The sequence below is a fragment of the Lineus longissimus genome, chromosome 16, assembly GCF_910592395.1.
Source record: "Lineus longissimus chromosome 16, tnLinLong1.2, whole genome shotgun sequence".
In the NCBI taxonomy this organism is placed as follows: domain Eukaryota; kingdom Metazoa; phylum Nemertea; class Pilidiophora; order Heteronemertea; family Lineidae; genus Lineus; species Lineus longissimus.
In genome coordinates, this window is record NC_088323.1 from 11,362,339 (window position 1) to 11,382,260 (window position 19,922).

The 19,922-nt window shown below is 39.8% G+C and overlaps 1 protein-coding gene across 7 annotated transcripts in view; it reads left to right on the forward strand.

The window, feature by feature from the left end:
- The window catches only part of LOC135500896 (potassium voltage-gated channel subfamily H member 6-like), a 600,170-nt gene that overhangs the window by 468,488 nt on the left and 111,760 nt on the right, over positions 1–19,922 (forward strand). For all 7 annotated transcript variants that reach the window (XM_064792608.1, XM_064792609.1, XM_064792610.1 and 4 more), the window contains one exon: positions 935–1,162. In XM_064792608.1, coding sequence (XP_064648678.1) covers positions 935–1,162 — 228 coding nt within the window. The remainder of the gene's footprint in view (positions 1–934; positions 1,163–19,922) is intronic.

Genomic DNA, 19,922 nt, shown 5'->3' on the forward strand with positions numbered 1-19,922 from the left:
TTACTCGATCATACGTCATTGTCAAGTCCACCTATATGTCTAGGACACCCTGTTCTGTCCATCCAAATATTTAGGACACCTGATTGTGTTTTAGACATCATTGTCAATTCTACTCTCTGCAACCTTGCTATTTTTTAAGTGAGTTTGATGCATTGTTTTGCCTTATATTAGCTTGTTCAAGTAATGCATAGACTGTAGCAGGTGGTGTTGTATTTAACAAAGGGAGGTGATTGTACATGCTATAGAATTTGGCCCTTTTTCACCATCATCTTGGATTTTTTTTGGCATGATGATGACTACAAGAGGTGAAGTCTGAAAATTTCACAAACAATGACTCACCAGTAATCCAATTAGCCGTATTGACTTTTTTTAACAGGTGCATCTTTCTGACAACTTAATGTCTCTTGATCATGACATTCCATCAATGACCATTGAGCAACTCGGAGTGTCTGGCTGTTTGAGATCTTGGCTTTTAAGATGAATAGATACTGCAGGTGTTTTAGCAACTTTAAAGCAATGTTTCAGCTACATGTAGTGCAATAAACCTTAAGATCATGTTACTTTCACATCCAAATGCCTCCGATGCGGTTGCTTTTTTGCAATCGTAGTTTGGCCGCTATCTTGTCCATTTAACTGGTACCGTATCTGGTATGGACAAAATGTTAGCTGAACGCTAAGCCCTTGGGCCTCTTGTTGTGTAAAATCAGTAGTCTTCCACTACTTGTTGGTAGGGGAAGCCTAATTATTTTCAATAGCAAACAGTGTCAACTGATATGCATTACCAACATATTAAAATCTTCAACAGACAGACACCAAAGAGGACAGCAATACCCCTCAACCACAGGCATGGCTGAGGGATACCTAGTGTAGTAATTAAATCAACGTCATAATTCATAAATTGTTATCATTTGTTGAATGTGTTCCTCTGTTTCAGATGACCAGAAAAGCTTCAAGTCTGCTGCAGGGGGTGAGAGGAATGAGCTCCACCGAGATGATCCAATGATGTCACTTTCTAGTGATGATGACTATCGTGAAAGTGGAGTGGGAATATTGGAATTTTCGCCTGAAAAAGCAGGATTAGATGTGACCCCAGCAAACTTCCATTTCTCAAATAAAAATTTTGAAAAAAAAAGACATTCCGGCACATTTACGCAGTTAACAGGTAAGTACAGGATACAAGAAAGGACTCCCCTTTTTATGGCTCACCTTAGGGGAGTCTATACAACACCGCTGTGTCCGTCGTCATTGTCTGTATTCTGTTTTAAAAACAGTGGCACATTTCTTAACCGCTAGAGGTCCGAACTTGAAACTTTGTAATACCACATGTCATACCAACTTTGGTTTGACCTATACATTGTAGACTATATATGTAGAATGTTTATTAGCCAGGATGAATTCCTAACCACCAAATACATGCCGAAATGTTAATATATATACGAGACAAGACCACAATTGATTTTTTAAGCCTTTTAGCAGTTAAATTGTCAATGTTTGACCGCGACGCATCAAATACTGCGTTCGGTTGTGAATCTGAAATTTAGATTATGTTATTCCGGACAGTCGGGCAAGTAAATGGTGAAAAATAAACTGGTGATTGACCACGGAAATTTGTTGATAATCGACAAATTAGACAGACTTTGATATTTCCACTCTTTTCAGCCAACTGGCAGAAAAAACTCAAAACACGCCCCCTATTACCCAATTAGCAACATTCGAAATTAATTTTTTCATCAAATAATTGCTTTATATCTGTAGACTTGCCACAACAAATATTTTTTCAATACCTCTCCAAATATGTACTTGAGAGTTAAAAACATGCACTCGTCTAATTGATTTGACTTTGCGATACACTGAGCGCCATCTGTCGCATCTTGGAATAAGCAAGAATTTGCCGTTTTGATCATCAAATTCGGTCAACATTTGCCGATTTTACGAAGTTGGAAACATTTTCTTCTGGATCAATGGTTGAATTAGGTAGGTAGAAGACCCCAGAGTCTGTGCGACTTGTGTTTTATCCTGTTTGCGACAGCAAAACATGGTTAAATGTGCTGGAAAGGGGAGACTCTGCCCTCCAGTGACTGGCGGTATGCTGTGCTTCCTCAGCAAATAAAAATGCTGTCGGGTGTTTTTCTACGCTTGTTACCATCTTCAGAGGACATGATTTGGTCAGTAATGAAGGGCCATGGGGGTAGGAAGGCTGTCTATCGTGGTCTATTTGTTTCTGTGTACATTTTGAATGATCTTGACCTTACTGGGTATTTCTAGGAAGCATCTGTCGGGAAATTCGGCTTTGTTCTTCCGTTTTGGTAAATCAGCTGATCAGCTGTCAGTTTCAGAGAGTTGTCTTCTTTGGGTGTCCTAAGCATGTATGTCTAAAATAATTGGGTATTTTGGTTGAGATTGGTCAGCTTGGGAAGTGCAAATGAATCATTTATTGTGTTTAGAATCTCTCAGGAGGAATAATGGATATGACTACATTCAGCTGAGGAGAGTGAATACAAACTTCAAGTGAAAGTTGGTTGGCATGAGCAATGACACTTTTCCTTCTTTCTTACAGAATATGGACCAGTATCACAAGCAAGTCCTCCAGCAGATGTGTCGTCTCTGTTCTGGTGATCTCAGGAAAATCAAAAGACAGAACACTTTCTTTGATGTTTCAAAAGCAGCAGATGTCCTCCAGTTACACTACAGTATCTCTGTCGGCAACGAGTCGGAAGCTGTCTTCCCGCGCTGTATATGCAACAAGTGTCGTAACAAGGTTGATCGCCTAAAACAGACTGCGGTTTCTAAGAATCTGACCGCCCCTAACTTTTTGCCACACCAGGATTGTGATTGCTTTTGCATAGGAAGATGCTTAGTCCTTAAGTTAGTTACCTTCACCCTGTAAGCCATTGCAAATTAAACCCTCAGAGGTGGTCATTTCTAGTGATCATTCCTATTTCGGATCTGGCCCAAATGCATGTGGTACATCTAATGGTGGTACCACTACTAACACTGTTCTGTCTCCTCAGCAGCAAAAAAAATGTCCACTGAAGCAGGTTTCGTATCATCACATAAAACAGCGACGTCTCAAAGACTTGATATCATCAGTTGATTCATTTTGTGATGACAGGAAGGAAGATTCGATTGATGCAATGTATGCTGTTCTCATCCAAAAACTTCTTGATGATGGGAGAAAAAAGGACGCAGACAAAATTTTGTCGACATGGAACAACCAAGGGGAGGAGCTGGAAATGTCTGCCCTGGTATGTCTTGCAATGCGTGTTCGGACATTGCTATCAAAGACGCTTTAAAGGCAACAATATAGTTTACAGCGTGACAATACCACCTCAGCATCTTTGAAACCGCCCTATCAGCTAGATGCTGTTGAACCTACATTTATGCCAGGGCACTGTGCGTTCAGGTTAATTAAAGGCTCTGAGGTCATCGCGGAACAATATATATCTACCAATTGCCAGTATGAGCTACAGGACATCATGGCTCAATTCAAAAACTTTCCATCTGACTTTCCACTGCCCAATCCTGGCTGGGGTGGAATTTAGTTTCATTTCTGCTATCGCAAAAACTTTATGGGAATGGGACAATTCAATCGAGATGCGCCTCAGAGAACTAGGATTACCACTTTCAACACCAATAGAGACATTATTCAAGGATGGTGGTGATGGACTTGGTGATGTAGCCATAACACAGAAGGCAGAAGTTGCTAGAACTGACAAGGTTTTTAGGTACTCCTTCTGTTGTGTTTCATGTAGTGCTGTTGTTTGGGAGGAGAAGCATCTTCTGTTTCGAGAAGAATTTGCGAACTCAGTTACTAGGCCTGTCATTCTCTGTCATTGTGATGAGAGTGACAGGCCCAGTATTTCAACTTTGCTGGGCAATGTATCTAGTGAAAGAGAGATGATGCAAGATGGCACCTTGGTGCTGGTGGATCCTGATACAGGTGATGATGTAAGACAGCATCACCTGCATTTCCTATATACCAAGGAGGATACCGCGGTGACGTCACATCACGTGATCCCGACCCATATTACTGATCGCTATGGCCAATCAGATTCAGTCTACTGACAGCAGCAGCACTGAACACGTCTCCACGTCTCACTGTCTGGTGCGCTCCTGTACACAAAAACACCAATAGACATGAAATATTGCAATACCTAGTATGGATTCTTCCTGTGTAAAATAAAATTTACAGAGCAGATTAACTTCCACGAATAAAAAAGACGTTTGGCGTGGCCAAAGTGCAGAAATAATGTCTCCGCTAAAATACACTACGAAATACACTAGGCAATGCACTACGCAATATACAGTAGAGATGCAGTTGAGTTTGTTATTGTTTTGACTTAGAAGCCCGCCCATATCATAATATATTCATGTATTCATGAAGTATGAACTCATTTCTGTCCCATACAACTCTAAGAACAGTCAATTTCTCCTTAAATCATCACCGAAACCGCGATATCCGCAGGAAGATTTCGTTCTAGTGTCCGAAAATGCATGATCTTACAGGGGCGCTAACTCGACAAATAGAGGGGATCTATGGGGATCTATGCGAGTTTTATGTCCCACAGGTCTCGAACTTGTAAAATCTGTAAACATGCCTCCAAATCCCATTATGATAATGAAGAGATTGCCCCATATCTGGGAGACTGTTTTAAACCATCGCTAATTTTGGAAGATCGGTGCCCGGCTATTTGGTTTAAAAAACCCTATTTTTCCCCATCAAAACGGCACTTTTCATTATTCAAATGATATCTTATTGTCTGAAGACTTATTTCATAGCAGAAAAGTACTAATAACTCTGATTTGATGCGAAAAATCTAACTTTTTTGATGACTTGATTTTCCCTTGGCCGTGGATCGAGTTTGTTTACAATATGCAGCGCCATCTTGGAAAAGCCGTGACGTCACCGCGGTATCCTCCTTGCCTATATACCATGGTTGATGAAAAATACGAGCGTACATCATCAGGGCTTCAGGGCAGTGGTTCAAGATATCTTTGCACTCTTTGTTATGCTGCAACTAACACTTGTCAAACTGATGTTGGTTCCTTCTCCAGATCTAGAACTCATGATGAGACAGTTTCCCTGTACAAGTATCGCCTTGAAAACCCTGAGAAACTAAATGAAGATGATCTGGCTGAGAGATGCAAGGGAGTCAATAGCATACCTCTGATAAATCAGATGCCACAGACAGATCACTTGATCCAATATCAATATTGGCAGGGTTTTCAAGAAGATATTTGTCAGGGAAGTAGCAGAGATCTATCACTGGGCTGAGAATGATGAAAACAAAAAAATGCCTGCAACATGCTGAAAAAACCTTAGACCAATATTTGATGAAAGAACTGGGCTTGCAGTCGAACATGATCATGCCAGGCAATTATGCCCGCATTCTGTTCTTAGAAAGGAACGCCGAGACAGTGAGTGGGTTGATAAAAGACCCCGAGAGAAAGCAACATTTCAAAACCATTCTAGGTTTATTCAGCAAGTTGAAGGCAGTATATTCTAGCAATAATCCCTCTGTCACAGTGCCAGAAGAAACTGACTCGTACAAGGAGAATGCACTGCAATTTGCATTTCATTAGGAGGAGCATTTCAACTATGTGCCATGGTCAAATTATCTTCATAAGTTGATTGAACATGTGGATGAAATAGTCCAAGAACCCAAGAGGTTTCCATAGTAGGGATGATCTCTAGTGAAGGTGGCGAATGTGGGAATAAGTTGTACAGGTACACTCGCAAGTGCCTCAGTAGACAGGACACTGCTGGTGACTGTGATTTGAGAGATGCCCTGGTTTTCCATTGGATTTATACCAGTAAATCAATTCAGAAACTAGCAAGTTCTGAAAAGAATCCTTATTACAGTGGGAAATGTGGACAGGTTGGTCACAACAGTTGTACTTGTGATGAAAATGGGCAAACTAGTACTCTTGACCAGAGCATGGACACTATGGTTGACTTGGAGATGGACATGGACATGGACACTTTGTCTGAGTAATAGAATTACTACATGCAGAATCTTAACTTCTGTGTGGTCCACAAAACAAACTTCAAATGATATATGATTTACCTTTGATTGATTTATTCATCCATGTTTTACCACCAATGCAATGTCTTAAATATTAGTTTTACTAATTTTTGTTTATTACTTATTTTACTACCATTGATTATTTAAAGTTTAAAAAAATAGGGGCCAGTGCCATCCATGTATGATGAATTAACTAGTATTGATTGATACCCTGGCTCTGTGTTGCACAGTGGTGCAGCCCTGCAAACAATGCAGCAAATTCTTATACAGACTGAAAGCCCATTTTTCATTTTCAATAGGCCTACTGCATTGCACAAATTACATGAATTATTTACCACTCAGTTTTAGGCTTTGTTCTTTCCTTGTCTTTTACCTTTTGGTTTGCATTTAGGACATGTAAATCTGATGTCCTCCTGGCCCTGAGATTCACCATTTCCTCTGAGATCAGTACAGCAAGAGTAAAAATGCATCACACAAGACACACTGAAGCTTTGTGACAATTTCTAGAGAGAAATTGTCAATTACGATGCATTTTTTCGCTTCACAAACAACAAGCTCCATTCGTTTGGTTGTCATTGTGAACAAATGTTCATTGGCTCCACCATGGAAAAACAGAGAGGATTGGTCTAGTCTCACACAAGTGTGACTAGCCATAGCAAACCCGGTGGGAGCTTCCTTGGCTTGAATGCTGAGGGTAGTAATGTCCACAAGATAGTAAGAGTTGCTTGGAGTCTTTGTGTTCATATCAGAGGTATACTGTTGGTACCCCCCCAAAAATCAATAGCTGATTTGGAGAGCAGATGTTTGCACTGTGCCCAGAGAGAAATACATTATCCAGTGTAGGGTCAATGAAGGACGAGCTGAGATTTTGCACAGTAACTTGGTCAACTGTTGGATTCAGTTCCACAGTGATTATCTTCTGGATGGACATACGCTGTGTAGAAGTCACCCCATTTTCACATAGCTGAGACAGTCCCCCGATGAAGACAATAGTAAGGTCCTTGATTTCACAGCCTGTATGATATGCAACTGGTACAAGTTCAGTCAACAGTTTCTTCCACTGATAATTTAAGTCAATAAAGTCGAGAGAGCCATCCTGCGTTGAATGTTCTTTGCCCTGGACAGTGTTCTTCACAGTGACTCCTCCATACAGAACAGCTCCAATAAGATTGCCATTGTAATGGAGACCAGTTAGTGTATGCCCATAACGTGCTTCAGGTACAGCCCCAGTTTGCACATTCTTAGTCCCTTCCTGGCAAACTAATGTAGCAGTGAATTGATCCCTTCCAAAGTTCTCAAGAATTGTTGGGTCATTATGTGATGACATACGATGTGGATCCAGACCACCCCAAATTGAGCAAACTGATCTCATGGCACTCCTCACTCCCCCAGAACCAGCACCAGTTCGTCTGGAGGAAACTTCACGTGTTGCCTTAGTTTCAACAATGCATGCAGAGTGCACAAATGGCCTCAGAGCTATCTGTGCACCTGAACACTTGCACTCTGCCACAGACAATATCTCAATGTCATCGTTGGTCACTTTAAAAGCATAATTGTAAATAGTCGCGGATAAATTTGTGCGTGGTTTCAATGAATGCATTCCACCGAGCACGGCAACTGAGATTTTTTGTTCTTCTTTCTGCTGCTGGGGATAGTTGCTCATGCTATTCAGCCAAGATAAATGTCTACGCCCTGAAAAAAGGGCTCCCTTGTTTGCCTCCTCAACGATCGCCTTCTTCATCACCTTTCTACGATTTAGAACTGCCTTTAGAACGGAATAAAAATGTGCATTGTTGAATAATTCATCGCCAGACTCTCGATTCATTACATGCAATACGCCCACATCCACCATGTTGTTTATCAGTTACCAGGCGCAACGATCGTACTGCGCATGCGGGCATACTGAGAGAACCTGGCGGTGGCGGAAAAAATAATCTGAAACGATGTGCACATGCGTAGCGTAATACACAGGTGAGCTGTAGAGAACATTTCGGTGTGAAATATCTATACGGTGAGCAGAATGGGCCCTGGCCTTTTCATTCAATATTAACTTAAATACCTCGGTTTTGAAAAAAAGGGTTTCACTTCTTTCAATGAATACTTTGATGCATCATATGATGTGTTATAGTGAATGTTCTTTTCTTACATTTTAAGCAGTGAAGTCTTATGATCCGATTACATCATTTTATAAGGATCCCACTCGTGTGAAATAAACTTGACCTCTGGGTCTTGTTAGGAAACGGTTAAAGGCTCTTATTTTGCATACTGAACTTCCAGCGGTGCGCCTCGTCTAGATTTGAGCTGATTCTGCTGTATGCAGTGTACACCAATGGTCAGCGGAGCTAGTCTAATAGCTGTTCAAAAGTATGCATTTGTCAGTCAGACGGTTCATAAGTCCAACTTTTTGGCTTTATGCCCAATGTTTTATAATTGAAAACCTAGATACTTCAACTCGATATCAAATTTTAGGGAATTTTTTTCTCTCAACAGAAACCAAAAATCAGTGCAATTTGACCTACTTGCTTGCGAGACATCTTGATTTAAAAAGGCTATCTCGCTTCCTGGAGGAAGAATAGAGTACAATTTAGGTCTATTGCATAGCCAAAATTAGTTCACGAGGAAAGAAAAGCACGCGACCTAACACCAACCTATTTTTGTAAAGTGATACTTAGAAGGTATATAGTTCAGGAAATGCTAATAAGTAATCATTCCTTATCGTTAACACGGGGATGTGATTGTACATGCTGTGGAATTTGGCACTTTCTCACCATAATCTTGGATGTTTTGGGTATGATGATGACTACAAGAGGTGAAGTCGGAAAATTTCACAAACAAGGACTTACCGGTAATCTAATTAGTTGTTTTGAATTTCTTATTACAGTTGCATCATTCTGCCAACTTGATGACTCTTGTTCATGACATTCCATTCAATGACCAATGAGCACATTGGACTGTTCAGCTGTTTGATATATTGGCTTTTATGATGAATAGATACGGCAGGTGTTTTAGCAACTTTAAAGCAATGTTTCAGCTACATGTAGTGCAATAAGTCTTATGATCATGTTACTTTCATGAACGAGGGACAGCGAAGGTCAGTGCCAACACGCTAACTTGTTACCATTGTATGTACAGCAATGCCGTTTATGAGTGAGTAACAGCCGATCAACTTCAGTATGAAATAGATTGCATATAAATGCATGCTGTATTCTTCGTCAAGATATTGACACATGTTGTCTGACCAATGTCAATACATTGAGGGTCAAGATGTGATTTCAGGCATATGATGACTTTGAAAGCAAATGTTATCATGATAATGATAACATAACTATAATGACCAAACATAGGCAGACGACCAACATATTCATTGGGTTAAAATGTAGACTGCAGCTATAATTTGTTTGCGAGTCCAATTATACATTTCCTTTACTACATTGCAGAGAACCAGAGTTTGGTCACATTTGTTAGAAAATCACTCACTAAATGCAAAGAATATCAGTGAGAATTTGTTGTGGTATATTGTTGCAAACAGCTCTTCAGACTTTGCCTCAATATTTTAGCTGTTCAGCAGTATAACCCCAGGCATGTTATAACCAGTTGATTTTAGATATGATGCTGAGACACAAAGTTCACTTATTGTTAGAGCAGTTGTGATTGCCCATGATCGAACCTAACTATGCTTACAGTCTTTTATCACAACAGTTAGGTTGGCTAAAATCGCCCTGAGGATTTCGATTGGCTGCCTCATAACAGTGACTGCATCTCAATGAATTATAATAAATATTGAAGACGTATGCATGTAGGTTCTGATATAAAAGTAGAATAGTTTTGATTGATACTACTAATTGGCGATACTGAGCAATAATCTGGGTTAACAAATCACCTCATGGGCTTGAATTTTCAATGGCATAGTTTGGCTGGGTCAGCGATTTGCCCTATTGATTTTTGGCCTGAACAGATAACCAATATGGCTACCAAGTGGCCATTCTGGATTTTGCATTCCACACTGTAACTGCAGGTTGGGTCATCTGGTGGGCTTGAATTTTCCTAGGCCTAGTCCGGGGTGGCGGAGAGTTGTTGATCGAATAACCACGGCCATTAGCTCGGCGATTTCTACTGTCGGGGAAACCCCTTTTCACTGTAACTACAAGTATCTTGCCGATCACCGTGCTAACAACGGGTTGAATAACCAAACTGTAGGGTAATATATGTGGAATACAAACTACCAGGAGAGCCGGACTCGCGATTTTTCATTTCAAAACATTCTATTTACGTAACTAAAAATTTGTATTTTTGGTTCACAAGAGTCCCTCAATATTGGTTCTCCATAACAATGTGAGAATTATTTGCAAACGAACCGATCTTATGTACTTTAAAAATGAAATTCTGCTGAAATATCAAAGAAATCTCTTCAGAAATTGCACCGATTTGGCACGTCACCCCGAATTTCTCTGTCAGGGGACAAAGTATCGATAAATTGACGACGTTGTTAGCTATGCTGGCTTCCAGCGGAGCTAATGGTTTCTACTGGAGCTGGCCGAAAGTAGTTCCAGCAAAATAGTTGCATTTTCATCCGAATTTGCTGTAGCTGGGCCAGAAAATGTGCCAGGATACCAATATTTTGAACTCTTGTTTCGATATAGAATTATAGCTATTCACTCTTGTTTCGAATTATAGCTATTCACAGCAGAAAGACTGAACGCCCCGTAATTGGCAGTAATTTGCAGATTTTAAGCTGGAAATTGTCGTCTGGTCAAAAGTTGCAAAACGGCCTCGATCCTACCTGTCTCTGTAATGTACTGAACGCGCTACACATAAGGCATTGCCCTAAGGCATTGCAGCTGAGGATGATAAAGTGTGTATGTTCACTTCAAAACATAGTTCCAATCTTAATTTTTCATAACGAGCAGTTAGAAAGTGGTATTTCACTATATTTTGATTCTCAATGTCAACATGTCGTTGTTGTCTAATTCTGATTAATATTGCCGATAAAAGACACGGAGAAGACCCAGATTCATGCGCTCAGTTCATCTACGTACGGTAGACGTTTTGGGTGAGTTTTCTCTTTATTTTCTCTTGATTTGCTAGTTACAATTGGCCATGACAACTGTTATTTGGAAAGTCATAGTATAGAATGACTCCCGTAGGTTGTTTACATGGGAAGTGTTACCGTTTTTGGCTTTCTGTCTCGTTAAATTTACTCAGTCATTGAGTAGAAGTCGAAGATCAGAACACACATGAACACAATAGTAGATTTTATATACAAAACGGTGTTGCAAAATATTCTTCCCAATCATCAGAATGAAATAATCATAATAATACTTCACAATTATCTATTACACATGAATCTAACAACTACAGGAGAATGACTTTGAAATCCAGAAAAAACTTTGTTATAAGAATAGTCTCTTTGTATTTATAAACATCATCGAAGTTGACGTTTTCTCATTTTTGGCTCACCGTAAGGGGAGTCTATACGATAGCGCTGTGTCCGTCGTCGTCGTCGTCGTCGTCGTCGTCGTCGTCGTCGTCGTCGTCGTCGTCGTATCCTAACAGTGGCACGTTTCTTAACTGCTAGGGCTATGAACTTGAAACTTTGTACACAGAATGCCCTAGGTCAGCTGACCTCTGACACTGATTTTCGGTCCGATCTGATTCTCTGTTTGGCCCCCAGGGGGCCAAATGTCGATATCTAAAAAGTGTGATATCTCGCTTATTAGTGACTTGTTTTCGATAAAACTTTTGTTGTAGGTACTCATAGCAAATATACATTTTATATAATACGGGTTTTTAATTTGACCTTGTTTTCAAGGTCGCAGAGGTCATATGGCGTAAATTGGCCATTAGAGTGTAAACTATGGCACGTTTCTTAACCACTAAAGCTATGAACTTGAAACTTGGTACATATAACCCCCCATATCACATAGCCTCTGGTGCTGAATTTTGGTTCGATCTGATTCCTAACTTTGCCACCAGGGGGCCAAAAGTGGAAATCTAAAAAGTGTGATATCTCGCTTATAAGGGACTTGTTTTCGATAAAACTTTTGTTGTAGGTACTCATAGCAAATATACATTTTATATTATACGGGTTTTCAATTTGACCTACTTTTCAAGGTCACAGAGGTCATATGGCGTAAATTGGCCATTAGAGTGTAAACTATGGCACGTTTCTTAACCACTAAAGCTATGAACTTGAAACTTGGTACATATAACCCCCTATATCACATAGCCTCTGGCGCTGAATTTTGGTTCGATCTGATTCCTAATTTTTGCCACCAGGGGGCCAAAAGTGGAAATCTAAAAAGTGTGATATCTCGCTTATAAGTGACTTGTTTTCGATAAAATTCTTATGGTAGGTACTGTTTGGAAGAATACATCACATATTTTACGGGTTTTCAATTTGACCTACTTTTCAAGGTCACAGAAGTCATATGGCGTAAATTGGCTGTTAGAGTGTAAACTATGGCACGTTTCTTAACCAGTAAAGCTATGAACTTGAAACTTGGTGCATATAACCCCCTACATCAGATAACGTCTGATGTCGAATTTTGGCCTGATCTGATTCTTTATTAGGCCACCAGGGGGCCATAACGGAAAAAGGAAGAAGTGCAATATCTTGCCTATTTGAGTGAATTGTTTTCGATAAAATTTTATGGCAGGGACTCCTAGCAAGGATACATCACATTTCCTATGATTTTTGGATTTGACCTCCTTTTCTAGGTCACAGAGGTCAAATGGCGTAAATTGACCGTTCGAGTGTAACTATGGCACGTTTCTTAACTGCTAAAGCTATGAACTTGAAAGTTGGTACATGTAACCCCCTACATCAGATAATCTCTGACACCGAATTTTGGCCTGATCTGATTCTTGATTTGGCCACTAGGGGGTCAAAACTGAAAAAGTAGGACGTGCAATATCTCGCTTATTAATGACTTTTTTTCGATGAATTTTTTATTGCAGGGACTCTTAGCAATCACACGATATTGATCTTGTTGATGTCATAGACAATTATTGGTTGGATCATAAACTTATATATACTGCCCTGTCTTATTACTTGACATCAATACACATCTAAAAAAAGTCTTCATGCCTGATTGTGTTCACCATATTCACCTCTAAACTAAGCATGATCCTGCCTAATAAAAGATGTATACGGTGAGCACAATGGCCCCTGGCCGTTTCATTCTTGTCAAAATAACAATGATATCGTACACCTTTGATAGTGACACTGGTCAGAGTGCACACATGATAGCGACGAAGTAGTCTGCTGGAATTGTGAGGTATTTTTAACGAACAATAAAACTGCCATTCTCAGTCTATGCTGATATGGAAAACCGTGAGGAGCTGCATGAACTGGGCCTACATTATTTACCATACATTACAGTTACATACCCGATACCGGTACATGAACAAATGCAATACACTGCAACATATGTGCAGGGAAGTAAAGTATGCATTGCAAGCCATGTGTCCAATCTCTACCAAGGTGAACGTTAGTAAATAAGTGTGAACTTCTTCAAATTTAACTTTATTTTATCCCCCCCCCCCCAGTTCACTAGTTTTTCACAAAAGTTTTGATCTTTTTTTAGCTCGGCTGACAAAGTCAGCAATGCTGGTAATATTACTAAGGGAATGGTGTCTGTCCTTCCTTCCGTGTCACTTTTGGGCATTTTGTAACCGCGAGGCCTAGGCACTTCGTTGACACTGCTAAATTAGGCGTAACCCAAGATGAACTCAGAAAACCAAAAATCTGCGCGATACGACCTTCATTAAGCGAATGAGGTCATCGGGAAGTTTAAACTTCTTTCCTTTATACCTCGGTCCACAGAGGAAATACTGTTTTCACATCTGGCTGAATATTTTTTGATAATTTTTCATTTTTACTTGTAATCGAATTAGTTTAGTTTTAACCGCCAGTTGGCGCTACAGGCACATTTAACTGAATTTTTGACGATTCAAAAGCCTGGGCTATGACGTATAGTTGCGCAGTTGTATTCTGCGCATGGAATTGGCCAAGGAACCAGGCTATATTTCAGCAAACCCACTGTGACCAGTCTAAAGATGGAAGATTGATTTAGCAACACGGTAACCAATTTTCTGCTAAAAAGAAGTCAAGTAGGCGATATTATCACTAGTTTCTTTCAGTGGGTAGTCATAAGGTCTTTAGGGACTTTCAGAAATTAGTTCTTGAAAATTTGGCCACAATTCTGTGAAAACGATATTAGAAGTGCACACAGTATGTGCAGTGAATCAGCATGATTCTGTTTGCATTTTAGTTTTTAGTACTACGATTCTTACATGAGTACAAATTAAACATTCCAAGCAACACAATAATGTTACTCCCATAAAAATTGATTCAAAATTGACGGAGCTACGGCATTATGTTCGGCAGTTGGCAGCGCTGATAAAATATATTGCATGCTAATGTATGCCAAATGGCACACTTTAAAAAGCGCTCATTGGACAATGTAGGGAATCACCAGAAATGACGTCATCGCTGGTCTAAATAAAAATAGATTAGTTCCCGATCGACTCACTAGGGATACGAAGTAGAGCGCAATGTCATGAAAAATGACCCTTTGTAAATTCCAATCACCTGCAGGACAGGTCAATTTCTCTCAATAAAATCAATTTTGTTTACTCCTGTAATCTCTACATTATTAAAAAAGAGACAGTGGTGTTAGTCCCAAACTGGTCATTTCTATTTATTTTGACCTCTGTTAAATCAGGATAGCTCTCAATTACACTTACAGACAGCATTTTGTATCCTTGTGCTGTACAACCCAGCCTGGACATACTACAGTTGTCCATGGAGAAGTCACATCCTCTCTGACACTTCTTGTCTGTAAAGCTACCGATACAACATACTGAACTAGGGATATCTTCCATTGCCTCCTGTAATATTTACATACCATGGATGATTAGTTCAATCATATTTTATCCAGCTGGCAGCTCTGCATTGGAAATTTTAATGGTATAACATGTTTTCTGGACCTTCAAACAGTAGTGTAAAGCCGATATTTACTACTTTACACCCTCAGTCCTGTGTTATTAGGTCATCGAGCTGAGCGCCAGGCCCTTGGGCCTCTTGTTGTACATTTATGTTTTACCTTACCACCAACATGAACAGCAAGCCATACAGGGTTGTATATCCTCTCATGGTTTTCGCGTATCAGCACAGACTACTCATTATTTTTGTAACATAATCTGTAATGTTAATAATAAATATCTTATTTTGATGGTGTTTTTTTACAAAGTGCTATTTTTTCTCATGTTTACAGGATGATGCAGTCTATTATCTACGAGTCATTCCGGTGGTCTCCACTGGCAAAGTGGTGTTGCTGTGCATGCTGTAGAACTGGTGACACGAAACCAATCAACCAGTCAGCCATGTGATTGACAGGATCGGGAAAGAAGACACTGTATCTTAGTTGATTTGTCCTTCAAGTTTTGGTCTTGTTTTACTGTATTATACAAGTCGATTGAATAAAGAAGCCTTGAAATTAAATAGGCATCTCTGAATTTTTATTTATTATAACATTAAAAAATAAAGCTTGCCTATTGAACCTAAACTCTAGAACATGCAACCTTTAACCCTTATACTAGTGTCATGCTCGACCCCGGGTCGAGAGAGAGGGTAATGTTTAAGAAAATAAATTATCCATGGCGCAGTTGGAGTCCTTTATGTTTAGTTTATCTGCCAGTGTAAAAACGGCACTGCGTCTGATCATTTGATACCAGGAAACCAAATTGTTTCTACATGAAAATTATCGCAACTTGCAACTGAAAGTCAAGCACCTTTTCAGAAGAGGTCAGGCAAGGTGTATGGTGATGGAAGAGATGTCATCATGCCTCATGTCACAATCAAGTAAGAGACCGCATTGTCGCCTGAATGATAGGAGACAAGAGGGTGATGTCACAATCAAGTAGGTGACCACATTGTAGCCTTATCGATATAAGAGAAGAGTGTGATGTATGAGACGTTCTCATGCCTGATGTCACAATCAGCCTTATTGATGTAAGAGAAGTGGGTGATGCAAGAGACGGCATCATGTCTGATGTCACAATCAAGTAAATGATCGCATTGTAGCCTGATTGATATGAGAGTAGAGAGGGTGATGTTAGAGACGGCATCATGCCTCATGTCACAATCTAGAGACTGCATTGTAGCCTTATGGGAGGGGATAGGGCAGTGTCTCAAGAAGTAATCTAAACTCAAGGTAATGAAGGAGAGATTTGCACTGACGTACTTTTATGACCATCTGCCCTACTTTAAGACTGTTATAGCTAAAGTAGTCGTGTTTGGTATCGAACTAAAGATAATGAACAGTAGGTTTGTGCTCACCCATTTTCATTACCAACTGACCTACTTGGAGACGGTTACAGCGAAAGGTGTCATCCGTGTTTGATATCAAACAAAACGTGTTCAAGAGTAGGTTTACCCTGATATACTTTTATGACTCACTAAACAACTTGAACACCGTTGGAGGAAGGCAGTTGCGTTAATGGATATCAACTGAAGGTATTGAAAGAGCAGTTACAAAGTTGGGCGAACTGGTAAGAAGTGGTGGAAATATCTGTTCTGGGCATTACTGAATGTGGCCATTGTCAATGCCTACATTCTGTGAGTACAAAGTAACCTGCCACTGCCCAGGGTCAAGAGGAAGTATTCTTTGAAAAAGTTCAAGTTGAATTTGATACACCAGCTTGTGAATGGTTTTACTTCCAGGAGAAGAGTATCGGCTGTTGCAGGGGTTCAAAGGGATGTTCTTGAAACCATCCAGCAGAATGTCATGCTAGGACACTCCAAGGTACGCTTTGTTGGACGCAGAAGGGCCTGTGTACAGTGCCTCAAGCAAAAGCGCCGTGCACCAAGTGGCCGCTGCGTTGAGACATTCTTTGGGTGTGATGCATGCCAGGTAAATCTTTGCCAAACTGCTGGATGTTTTCAAGAATTTCATAACATGTTCTAAGTGGACAATATTGTTTGTCCTTTTCTCAAACTCTGGTTCTAGTACATTGTATGTTTGAAAGATAGATGTGGAACTTCATTTCACCGCACAATTTATTCAGACTTATCAGTTCCTGATTCCGCTGATCAGTCAGAAGGGGTTAATAATTCTCTGTAGGTCAGCAGGGGTTAATTACCAGTATACTGTGTGATTCCAACTTGTTATGTGTCAAATATATCATGCTGAGCACTTACCAAAATTATTCCAAGCAGATTTTGCTATGTAATTTCTTCTGGAATTATACCACTTTTTTACCGTTTTACGAGTTGCGGAACAGGGGGTTAAAAATGCCAAATATGTGCTCATGATCTTGGGAAAGGTGTTCCTGTGTGAAAAGAACAAAAAACTGAGCTGATAAAATAAAATAAAACCCTGAAAACCCTTTATTTCATTTTTCCATGTAATACTGTATTTGGTGGTTAGAGGGTTAATTTCCGAGAACACAAGGGGTTAATTTGGACTACTAGTGTCTCTAACATGTAGCCATGAATGTAAGCTTTCAAATAAATATAACTTGTAATACATGATATTATATTTTTTGTATCTCTTTATTCCAAAAACTAATAGGCTGTTGAAAACTGAAAATGTACTAGAAATCCCAGTGAAACTATGGAATAAAATATTGGGATCTCTGGTAGCTAAAGGGTTAATATATGTCAAATGTTTACCAAATTTTTACGGTAGGCTAAGCCAAGAAGGGTTTATAATATGTCATCAGAGTTTTCAATTTCAGCTATTTCTCTCCCCCGTCATGAAAATTGCCTTCCGCTCTGTAACTTCATAATGACAAAATCTTTTGGCATGAAATTGAGTGTGCTGATAGAGGGTCATCCTCGGCACCCAGTGGTTTTCCATATGCTCCAGCTCTCGCTATTACAAACCCCTGGGGAAATCCATGCCCTTCAGACGGATTGTAGCGGTAGAAAAAAAAGCGCCCAATCAGAGCGTCGGTTGTATTTGAGTCTCGGAAAATTCGTAAACCACGGACCCAGGAATTAATGCTCTCAGATGCACTATCAATTGTATAGTCTTTTGCGCCATAGGGCTCGGGTCCGAGGTAGGTTAGTTAAATTTCCATGAAACGCGTATTTTCATTAGCTGCTATTTTTAGAACATCCAGGTATTTATGAAAATTCTGAATTTTTCAGTGCTGTTCCTTCGTATTGCGCGCACCCCGCTGCAAATTTATTTCATTACTTAATTAAAACACAATTACACGTCTACACAATGTTTAACAGCATAGAATCGATGAAGTATAAAACGATTTAACGATAGGATTATCTTAAACTTTATTCATATACATTTTATTGTCATATAAAACACTATATATACATACATTACGCACAGTGTATCAGGTTATCAGAACAGCCGACCTTCGCTGTCGATTCTAATGGATTTTCTCAGGGTTTTGTATGGGACGTAGGAGTATCAAAAACCTGAAGCTCAGGATGATAGAGGGTGGGCCAAAGGCGTGTCGCATCAAAGAATCGGCCAAGTTTGATTCTCAACTTGGCCACCAGGGGCGTAAACAAAAAACACAAAAAGTCTTAGAACTCATTTAATATTTGTCCGATTTTTACCAAATTTTAATGATAGGCTAAGCTGACACAGTTTCACAATATGTCACGTGAGTTTTCGATTTCAGCAATTTTTCTTGCCCATAGATGGCGCTTCTTGAAAACCATGAAAATTCCTTTTCGCCCTTAACCCTATTGCAACCTAACGAGTTGATCCACTTAGGTTTTTCTGGAGGGGGGAAGTTTGTCGCTTTCCCGGTCAAATAAAAAAATGGCCTTAACTGAAGGCTCATTGATTATAAAAAAGAGCCCGCTAGGAGCATGCAAAATTCAAATGACTCCCAAGGTACTCCCATGAATCGTAATCGAGGAGTTAAAGCTGGGCCATCCCTCAGCTTCTAGGAAGGATCATTGATCGCACTCGATCTCAATGATAAGGATTATTCCTAAGAACTCCTCCACAGAATTTTGTAGCTGGCTGAGAACTTCCATTGGGTAGGCCTAATCTCATCAGGGTCACATGAATTGTTACTGAATTGAAGACCCAACTCATTGAAATCCCAGTCGTGTCCACATTGAACCATAATTTTCAGTCAGGTCTGAAATAAACTTTTATCGATTCCACTCTTAAAATTTCTTTCATTTTATATTTTACCAATATTTCAGTAAGACCTAAATATACACAGATACCACCAAGGATTTTTAAACTAAATATTTTTCGAGATTGCCCCCACCACAAGGGAACATTCAATGCTGTGCTTGTTTTAACTTGATTTGAAATACCTGCACATGTATAACTCCAAAGTTTGTGAGTTTGATCCCACTTGAAAAGCTGACATGCATGCATAAATTTTAATGGTAGGCTAAGCTGACACGGGCTCATAATATGTCACCCAAGCGGCCAAGTTAGAAAACACAAACGCCTGACCACCAAACGACAAACTGCACTTGAATCATGATAGACAGCCAGCGACTGGTCTCCCTAGACTGCATGAACAACAAGTTCATTGACGAGACTGGTCACAGAGGGGCTTTCTACAAAAGAAAAAACAATAAACTCCTCGAGCGAGTTCTTACTCGGGACCTTCGGCACTTGATTCATACCATCTTACCCACTGTGCCATGAAGCTTGTGTGTGATCATATTTTTGACTCACCGTAGGGGAGTCTATACAATACCGCTGTGTCCGCCATCCATCGTCGTCGTGTGTATTCTAGTTCAAAAAGAGTGGCACGTTTCTTAACCACTAGTGTTTATAAACGTGACTTCGTACACAGGACCACCTAGGTCAGGTGAAATAATATTTTTATTGTAGGTACTTTAGGTATTTTACGTACTTCAAGCAAGGATACATCACATGTCCTATGAGT